An 11,041-nucleotide genomic window follows, 5' to 3' on the forward strand; every position below is an offset into this window, starting at 1 on the left:
TACGTCGTAGCGCAAAAATAATCAAATTTTCGTTCCCCTTTAGGAAACCCCTTAATAACATTTAAAAAAACACAAAAAAAGAAAAAAAAAAGCAAAAAATTTTTTTATAGGACTGTATCTCTTAAACCATGCGTCGTAGCGCAAAAATAATAAAATGTTCGTTCCTCTGTAAGAAACCCTTAATTAATATTAAAAAAAAACACAAGAAAGAAAAAAAAAGAAAAAAACGTTATAATGCTGTATCTCCTAAACCGTACGTCGTAGCGCAAATATAATCAAATTTTCGTTCCCCTTTAAGAACCTCTTAATAACATTTAAAAAAACAAGAAAAGAAAAAAAAGAAAAAAAAAAGCAAAAAAAATATTTATAGGGCTGTATCTCCTAAACCATGCGTCGTAGCGCAAAAATAATAAAATGTTCGTTCCTCTGTAAGAAACCCTTCATTAATATTTAAAAAAAACCACTAAAAAGAAAAAAAATAATAACAAATAAAACTTTATAATGCTGTATCTCCTAAACCGTACGTCGTAGCGCAAAAATAATTAAATTATCGTTCCCCTTTAGGAAAGCCCTTAATAACATTTAAAAAAACACAAGAAAAGAAAAAAAAAGAAAAAAGAAGCAAAAATTTTTTTTATAGGACTGTATCTCCTAAACCATGCGTCGTAGCGCAAAAATAATAAAATGTTCGTTCCTCTGTAAGAAACCCCTAATTAATTAACAATAAGTATAATACTAGGAGTGTAAGAGAGAAAAAGCTAGTGCAACCGAAAATTAAAAATTATTATGGCAAAAGAAGCTCAAAGTACCTGGTACCAAAAATATTAAATAAAATTAGCTTACTGAGACAAAGTCCTAAATTAAGTAAATCCATGTTAAAAAATAGATTAAAAGAATATCTTCTCAATTAGAAAATGGAAAAATAATGTAAACAAACCAACTTATACACTTAAATATTTTTATTTAAACCAATTTATTTTTAAAACATATGTTAATTACTAATATTTCAGGGAAAATCACCTGCGTGAAAATTTTAGGTAATATGTCAAATGCTGACAAATACTGACATATTTGTTTACATTATTTGCCATTTCTACGAAACAATAGTTTGTATTTTGTATATTATATACTTACATGTGTGGCCTATGAAACGGTTAGTTTACGTTAAATATATAATTAGTTAAATAGGTTAAGTGTATAAAAACTGAGCGCATCTCGCCATCAAACGTAACAGTTTGGCGAGAATATAAATGTTTAGTCTGTAAGTTGTAAATTTAAATATATAAATAAATTAAAAAAAAAAAAAAAATTTAAAAAAAAACAAAAAAAAAAGATAAAAAAAAATAAAAATACTTTATAATGCTCCTAAACCGTGCGTCGTAGCGCAAAATTAATAAAATTTTCTTTCCCCTTATGAACCCCACGCACTGAATAACCTATCACATTAGGACATGAAACAATCATCATCATCAATTTTTATTATTATTTCATTGCATGTTTAAGAAAAGCACTATACATACCTCGGCGTGAAAAGGGGTTGTCGGCCTCATAACTATCCTGTCTATATGCATTCGGCCGGCAACCCCTTACTTCCCAGCCTCTGTAGTAATGTTCTATTTTTTTTCATCTGATTGGCCTATTTCGGATAGGTGTCTAGCAAGAAATTCAGGTACATCGTGTTGAACGATATTTTTATATTTTCGAGAGCTAGCTTTGCTTAATGTTTCAAGGGATAAGAAAATATAGGAATATTTGCCTCCTTGTTAAAGTGGAAAATCTGACCTACATCATAGTCTGTCAACTACAGAAGAACTGGAAACTAAGTTACAGTCACACTGTAATCTTTTGAAGATTTCAAGACGCTTACCGTGCAATTATGCGTTCCAGTTGTGTATCTTAAATCCTACAACTATAATTCCGCACAGAACTTTGTTCTCTTTGTTCTGCGTCATATCTTCGTTACTGAGGGTTGTGACCATAACGGTATAAAAGAATACTTTAATTATTATTATATGGATCAGAACTGTGAAATGCGGGGAGTTTAGCGTCCATGTAGGTATGTTCTCACGAGCGCCCGTGTGATCAAGAAGTGGCGGGGGCCACTTCTTGATTTACCATAACTTTGTGAACACGTAAATAAATAATATAATTAGTACTTCTGATTTTCAATGGGTCACCTAGTCTAATATACCTCGAGCGTATGGCATCAAGACCTCAAGTCGCACAAAATTAAATGAGAAGCATTCATTAAATTGTAACACATTTTAATAATAAATAGCACAAAGTTAACCATGCGATTATTACTTACACCCATCCATAAATTTACTCATTCCACAGCCACTCAATCAATATCATCATAATCCTCATAATCCGTGTCAAAGAGAATCCACTTGTGCCATTTGACGCCGCGCATCGTGGCGTGTATCCAGGAACTGATGTTGGGTGCGGACGCCAGCGTCACGAACGTGGGCCCCGGCAGCAGGTCGCAGTCCTCGGGCGCCCATGAGGAGACCACGCCCCACAGGATGCCGTTCAGGACCACTGGGGCGCCAATGTCCCTCTGGACAAACAGTTAGATGTACTTTAAATTGAAGATATAAGATATGTTATTTCGATCATTTGCAGCTCTTCTATCTTCAATCGCAGCTATTCTTATGTAACATATGTACATATAAATTAATACAAAATTAGGGGTAGTACTTATCAATGATCTTTATCATTTCCACGAAAATGAAATCGCGGGCAGAAGCTAGTAGTTAATATATTATATTCAGGCACGAAAGAAAATATAAAAATATTATGCAACATCGGATGGTTTGCAAATGCAAATATTTTTTTTTTATATTAAATATTATGACTTGGATAAATCATACTTATATTCTAATTCAGAGTTAATCATACTGGGACATCAATTTTTAGAAAACAATATATTTCTTAAACGATACTGAATACAATAGTGACATAATCAAGTTTTTCTATCTTGTACCTTACTTAGGCCACTCAGCAAGCTTTATGGAATAAACACAACACTCTACTCAAAAGCTCTGTATTATATCAGGATTGTATAAACTAATATAGAAGAACTTACCGAGCACGGATCGATCCCCACGGTTTGATCTAGGCACATGATGTTAGTCTTCAAAAAGCCGAGCTCCTCAAGCACATCAGCGCACTGCTCTGGCTTCGTAGGGTGCAGGTGTGCTACTTGCAACGTGCGCCTGCGCTCTATGTCTTGTACTGATGCCAATTTATATAGTTCTGCAGAGCTGGTTTGCTGTGAAACGTAAAATATCAACTTTGATTTCAATGGAAGTATTTCTGTTTAGGATCAATACCAAATATCTCATAATAGTAATTTGGCCACAAAGTATAGACATATGAATTATTTTGTTAGACCAGTGATCCACCTGCAATATGATACAGTAAGTAGCATACATAAGTAACAAAAAGGCATGTAGACAAAGTAAACGTGAGATGGACCATATTGAGACACCTGGAGTTGCCAGAAGTAAGATTTGAAAATGCTTCAGCAAAGTTGCGTCTGATTTACCCGAAAGCGGTTTCAACTACCATTTATCACCGTTCAATAGGATATTACTGAAGATACAGGACAATAAATAAGAGATAGATTGCCGGCCATTTACCCTTTAGCTTAGCATTCTTTCGAATATATATATTGTTTTACCGTTTATTTTCTATAAACCCACACCTAATTCTTATTCTCGGTCCGAATATAACTTTTGTACATACCTGCAACGGCCAAGCAGTGACTATGAAATGCGTGGCCATAACCTCTTTCGGTTTCCGCTGCAATCTGATAGGGTTCAAATTCGGAGTCAGTCTCACTCTCTTAGCCAGCTGGATGAGTGCTATGTCAAACTCAGGCTTTTGGTCATCGAAATAAGGATGAAATTCGATTAGCTTTATCGGCAGTAGTCTACCGCCCGCCTTGTTGTTGATGCTTCCAAGACGAACGTGGATCAGTCTTAGAGAATCACGGAATCTAAAAGTATTACGATAAAATTAATGAATGTATAGTCACTTAGGTACTTGCATGATTTTGTTCTTTTAACTCTATAATCTGTATTAAATTAATTTGTATAGTTATATTTAATTCTATAAATTTTGTAATAACCATTTTAATTTCATTTTCGTGCCGAAATATTTAATCATACAAGCTTGAAGCTAAGGACGCAAGTACCAAAGGTAGCCGCATCAAAGAGTAAACGCATGAAAAGGCAACCATGTTGGGGTTTGGGTTTGAGTGGCCACATTTAACGCCTACGCCGATTTTCAAATTAATCTACCGTGAAAATGTTTAGCAGTAAAGCTGTAAACATTGATAGAAATGCATATTTACATTAATAACGCTACAGAGGAAAAGTCTTTCTTGCGGGCGAGGATGATTTGTGACCGAACTCAAGAGATATGGGAGAGCGGTGAAGATATACATACCTATTTGAAATGGAATACCATATTGTAAAGTATTCCTTTAACGATTTATTCTTCTGTAAAGTGTCCTCGGTGAATTTAATTTCTTACTTGTGGATGAATAAGATTGATTCGTACCTATAGTATTTAGGTATTAAAACATCGATGATATAAGTTATTGGTAAAAATTTAATTGTAGGTAAGTACAAGCTTTTATCGCTGACTGTACTTTTCTTTCCACAATTCTAATAACCCCAAACACAATTTGTTTGCGTTGTTTTATCACAGAGTTCTTATGGCCAACTCCTGTCTCTATCATCAGATCAGCTCCTTGTATGTAATATTGCATTGTCATCCGGAAATCAGGAATTTAGCTTCCAAGATTTGACCCACACTAACATACATATATACATTCATACCTACTAACAGGACAAGTTACATAAAAGCTTGTAATATCGACGAAATCGAAATTCCACTTATACCCCAAAAATACAGGTTTAGCAACCTGTATTACATATATTACATTTAAAATCTGCTAATGAGGGGAGGCCTTTGCTCAGCAGTGGGACACTAAACCAGGCTCGCAAAAAAAAAAACAAAATAAAAAATGAGAAATCGAAGAAGCAAAACAACCACGAAATCGTACGTCCAAGCATTGGAAATATTTTCATACATTCGACACAATTTTTGAGTGGACAAAGTAAACAGCATACCGTACAGACATTGCTTATAATTAAATGAACAACTTACAATAACACTGAATCCGCGGCCGTCAGAACCCAAGACTCGTCTATTAATGCTCCCGCGCACAGGTATTTAGATTTGTTCAAAATGGCCGCCACGTAAGGAAACACATAGCTGCTCGACACTATCGTATGGTCACCCAGGTCGTAAGCGTTCGCATTTTGTAAAGTCTTCAACGAACTCTCCGTTAAAGTGCAAAACAATGTTTTTAAAATAAAAATCACAATTAAAAACATATTGTGATTTCATATAGGTTCTCATGAAAGTTTCGTGAAAAAGAAATCACATTGATGGAATGACGTAAAAGATCTATTCAAATCACTTTTTGTAAAACGGTCTGGTGACTTTTAATCCAATTTTGTGGTAATCACATTACAATGGATGTTTCGTGTTTAAAAGCCGAATAGTAAAATGGCGGCAAATAGTGCTAGGTGATTTTGTAAACATCGAAATTGTAAATATTGACGTTTCATTTTGTAACAATGCATTTATGCAACTAACTGCAGTCCTATTTTTGTTCAAACTAATTTCGTTACAGTTCTATATTTAGGCGGTACAATCTTGATGATTAATCCGTCCGGAAGTTTAGGTGCCACAGTAAAACAAATGCCCATACCGTACCAAACGGGGTGAAAAGACACGATTTTCAACTTCAAGGACGATTTTCGCCAATAATATAAATAATAAAAGTAAAAATTTTGATATCATTTTTTGAGTCTTGGTTAGTTCTTCAATTTTGCATTTGGGAAATAATTTTTTACCTACCCAATTCAGAGAAAATCAAAGAAAACTACCTGTTTTCTCCATAATATCCTTAAAACGGGGTCGATAGACACAAGAAAGGGATGAATAGAAATATTAAGTTTTAGTTGTCATAGGCATCGAATTTGGTCATTATTATGTTGATACTCTATTGGCAAATGGTATATATACAATATAACTGTTAAACAGCTATTTGATACAAAATTATTTTTTCGTGTCTTTTAACCCCCAAGGCGTGTCTTTACATCCCTTTGTTGTATCTAATCACTAGACATGCGCGAAACAGTGCTTCAAAAAGTAATGCTACATCACATCACTTTTTCGAAAACGTAATGGTACACTGAGATATCACATCACTCATCACTCGGTACATCGTCGGAACGCGAACAGCGCTAGGGCGCGCGCGACATGGCACCATCACAGCTATCACCTACATTACGCAGCGCATATGTACAGCACTGTATGGCGTCTTATATCGGCGCGTCTATCTATTACGCGTTCCGTTTTGTACCGTGACTCGGTACGCCGCGCAGGTGCTCGGTATAGCCGAAAGCATCGCAGAGCGAGAGCGAGCGAGCACTGAGTGCGAGTGCGAGCTGGCATGATGGCATGGTGAGAAAACATGACGCTATCACAAGTGCCATTATACGTTACGCGCACTGTGTATATACTTGAACTGACCATTCATATCGGCGCGTCAATCTATATTGAATCGAATCTATTACGCGCGCTTCGCCCGATCGTTCGCGCTCGCGTAATGAGTGATGTTTAAAGTGATGGTTGATTTTTCGGAGTGATACGTAATGCCATATTACGTGTTCGAGAGATATCTCATTTGTGATATTACGAGCATTACTTACACATGGGTACTAATCACCCCATATGGCGTAACTATTCACCCCATATGCGTGTCCACTGACCCCTTTATCACGTAAAATAGCTTGTGATTAGTTTTATGCAAAAAAAATGCTTCATTAGGTATAGACAAAATTTGTGATATTATTTGTTATTTAGGTACTGCAGATACTATATTACCAGGTTAGCTAACTTTTACTTAGTTAATGTCAAAACATTTAACGCTAGAACAAAGTTCAGACAGGCTTCATTTCTTACCTCGGCGAGACCTTATTTTAGAGTCAAAAAAATCTAACTTTTAGGCAGTTTGATTAAGTTCTTTTGGTATCAATGTAGAGAATCAATAGTCTACTATACGAATGAGTATTCCAAAAAATCAAATATACGAATCAAATGTACGTTTTTAAATATAACAACTTGAAAGAAAAAGTTCAAAATTTCTCTATTCACCCCGCGATTTCTGTTGACCCCGTTTTACGGTACTTTAACATTTTCTTAGTATGATTAGGTACTACGAAGGCGTAACGTACGTTCTATGTACGCGGTAGGTTTACTAAGATTATCAAGCCAATTCGAACGTACACTTTCATCAGAATTATAATATATATGAATCATGTTATTCAGTTAGCCTGTATGTTTCATTATGTACTTGTCTACAATATACATAACTAGTTAATATTAAGTTAAGTACCTACTCCTTACTAGTATCAATACATATGTCTTTGCTAGTATTTAACCACTTCAAAGTTCCGATATGAATTTTACAATCAGCACTAGATTTCGAACAGAATATCGCTGTCGATTACTCGGCACTTGGTTACACTAATGTAACTGGACGTTTTAAATAGTCAAGTTAAAATAAGAAAACGGCCATGGGAACGAGGAATCGGACTACGCAAAATGGAGTCTGGATCTCTGTGTGTGTAGCCTTAACTGACGTAAGCAGGGCTGTTGTGTTGAACTCTTTAGAGGAAAGGTCGTGAAGTGACTAAGTCTGGCTATTTTGGAGTTTTATAAGGCTCGGTATGGTAGCCTCATCATACTTTAACTTATGACCGTTACAATAGTTAGGTATTTGTTTTACAAGGGCGCAAAGTTGTTGTTTAACCGCTAATATTGATACACGAGCAAGCGAAAGATTCCAAAATTGAACCACGAGCGTAGCAAGTGGTTCGAAAAATTGAATCTTGAGCGTTGCGAGGGTTTCAAAGCACGAGGGTTAAACAAAATTTGCCCCCGAGTGAAACACAAAATTTTTCACTACACCAACCCGAAGCAAATATTAAATATAAAATATCAAACAAAATCAAACCAAATCAAATCCAACTGAAAGTTATTAAATATTTATCATCCAAAATCATCATTTAAAAGTTATTTCTACCATCAGCAACCATAAGAAAACAACTCAAAATTTGCATTTGATTACTTTGCCTCACATGTGAATAAAATGCAACTTTGCTATCAGTTTTTGAAGTGTAGTAAGCCTTTCCGAGCTGGTGTGGTGAAAAAACTTTTGTTTGATAGAAAATGGAATATGATCACTGGCTATTCAGAATGAAGACGGTGCAGTGCGTGTTTAGGTCTTGGTTGTGTGCATAAAAATAATGTTCCCATCTATCTCAAAAACGGATTGGCCTATTTGAAAACAGATAATGATGGTTTTAACTCAACAAAGGGCGCTGTAATAAAACTACTACGTTCGGAAAAATTAAGTAGACACGGATTTCCAATTTAGGTAGTAGTTAAAAGTTATATAGAATTTAACCCTTCGGGCCCTTAGAACACTTGCAAATTATAATTCCTGTACACCCGTAATTTCGCTGGACCAGCCTTAATAAAATTTCCGAGAAAGATCCAATTTTAAAATGGGCTCTCCGGAAAGGTCTAATAAGTGGAGTGTATAATTCTGAGCTCTTTCATTCTTGTTCATGTCTACTTACTGTAATTATAATTAAAAATTCTATTGAATGTTTTTAATGAGCTTTATGTTAATCTAGATATATTATATTATCTTTATATGCTGAGTGAAATATCGTCAATTCTTTGAAAAAATCTCGTATCTCACTCTGCTACTCAAAGTTAAATACTTAAAACACCATAACTCTGTATGCATCCCATACATAGTACCAGCAAACAAACCAACCAACCAACAAATAGTCCATGGGCCAGCTGGTCAAATTTTTGAAAATGGTATAAATTTGGGGTACCAAGTTTCCTTTTCACAGCAGTTAGATAGGCTTATTATGATGTTAAAAAACCATGATTGCCATCTCAAAATGGTAGCTAACAAAAATGGCCGCCAATCCAAGATGGCGGATATTGAGTTTAAAAAATCAACCGTAACTCGAGAAGTGTTCGTCCGAATTCATTGCAATTTTTTTTAAACTAAAGCTCTATATGTGGGCTTAAAATTATGTTTGTACATTATATCGATAAAGTTAATAGTTAATTAGTAATTAAAGAAATATTGTAAATTCTCTTATTTTTTTGTGATACTTTTTTTGTAATTGTGTTTTTACAAAATATCTCGTACATTACAAAAAAGTTTTAAATGAGACAAAATAGTGTGTTAAATTAGCTTTAATTTGACGTATAATTTGTATGGGACTGGTGAATGAAAACACATGGAAACATGAATTTAATTTTACTTCCGTTGAAATTCACCGTTGACTAAATAACTGCGTACAGAACAAAAAGCTTCAGATAGAATTTGTAGAGTACAAAAATCATGTTTTTAGTATAGTTTAATAATAATAGCAATAATTTATAATAATAGTAAAATGATAGTAATAATGGTTTTCTTTTTTACAAGTAAAAGCTACTTTAAACTCTCGTGTTTTGTATACTTAATTAAATTTATTAATGTTACTAACGGGTCTAACGGGATTAAATTTCATTATTCGCTGAAACGTCGGAAAAAAGGTAAAATAATGAAATTCTATCGCGTTAGACCCGTTAGTAACATTAATTAGGTAAAAACTAGTATTCGATTGAAATAGTAATTTCTTCAGTGAACTGGGTACAGAACAAAAAGCGTCAGATAGAAGTTGTAGAGTACAAAAATGATATTTTTAGTATATTTTAATAATTTATAATAATAGTAGCAGGGCTCGGAAACCGTTTATTTTTCAAATCGGTTTCGTTCATAAACCCGGGAACGAAAAGGATTTCGTTTCGGTTACCAGTTAAAGAACTGTTCTATTGAGATACCGTTGAGATGCGTTCGCCTTTCGTTTTTGTGGAACTAAATTAACCGATTAAATTGAAAATGTCGAAGTAAGATAGAAAATCTCTTTCACATATGACAACGAGGTTAACGGAGAGTCTCCGAAAGCCGACAGTAACCGTAACCGGTGTTATATCGTACCCCGCGAACCATAAAATTCCGTTCCCCTTCTTACCGGTTAGAAGTAATTTTGTAGTTCGCGTTCCATGATGAATGATATAATCAGGTTTTATAACGATATTAACAGGTATTTTAATACCGCTTCTGAGCCCTGAATAGTAGTATGATAGTAATATTGGTTTTGATTTGTTCCAAGTAAAAACTGGTATTCGGTATAAATAGAAATGTCTTCAGTGAAAATGTGTTCGGCTACAAATAAAGTGAACTAGATATGTGTAAGTATAATATGTGGCGAGATAGGCCCTAAAAGACGGACAATCTTGGGCATTGTTATTTAATGCAGCATTAATAAGGAGTTTTGAGGCTATTACTAAACGACGTGATATACCGGATGAATTGTTAGGTATATACTGTGAAATATCACTGCCAATATAGAGTCCATTTCACCAATATCACGTCTTTAATAAAATTACAGACAAAAAGACTCCCTACGCTCGTGGTTCGAAAAATGGAATCTTGAGCGTAGCGAGGTTTTCACCACACCAACACGAGGAAAATACTAACTGTAAAATATCAAACAAAATCAAAGCGAATCGATTCAAACTGAATATTATTAAATGTTTATCATTCAAAATCATCATTTAAAAGTCAATTCTAGCAAACATAAGAAAACAACTCAAAATTTGCATTTGATTACTTTGCCTCACATGTGAATAAAATGCAACTATCTTATCAGCTTTGGAACAATCAAGAGAGCCTTTATTAGCTGGTGTGGTGAAATGATATTGTAACTGCAGAAGCATGTTATCATAAACCCAAGAGTGAAATCTCAAAATTCTCTATTTACTTGCGAAACTTATTTCTTACTTAATAGAGGATGTCGTCAGCGTAACAGATTCTTCA

The 11,041-nt window shown here is 34.5% G+C and overlaps 1 protein-coding gene across 1 annotated transcript; it reads right to left on the minus strand.

The window, feature by feature from the left end:
- Window positions 1-1,997: 1,997 nt before the first annotated feature.
- Window positions 1,998-5,699, minus strand: LOC134800954 (trypsin 5G1-like). Its single transcript, XM_063773486.1, has 4 exons — window positions 5,182-5,699; window positions 3,751-4,003; window positions 3,089-3,274; window positions 1,998-2,560 (listed from the first exon to the last, which is right to left on the minus strand). Exons 1-4 carry the CDS (start codon window positions 5,409-5,411, stop codon window positions 2,342-2,344), a joined length of 888 nt encoding a protein of 295 aa, XP_063629556.1. The 5' UTR covers window positions 5,412-5,699; the 3' UTR covers window positions 1,998-2,341.
- Between the last annotated feature and the right edge of the window lie 5,342 nt (window positions 5,700-11,041).

The sequence above is a fragment of the Cydia splendana genome, chromosome 20, assembly GCF_910591565.1.
Source record: "Cydia splendana chromosome 20, ilCydSple1.2, whole genome shotgun sequence".
NCBI classification, from domain to species: domain Eukaryota; kingdom Metazoa; phylum Arthropoda; class Insecta; order Lepidoptera; family Tortricidae; genus Cydia; species Cydia splendana.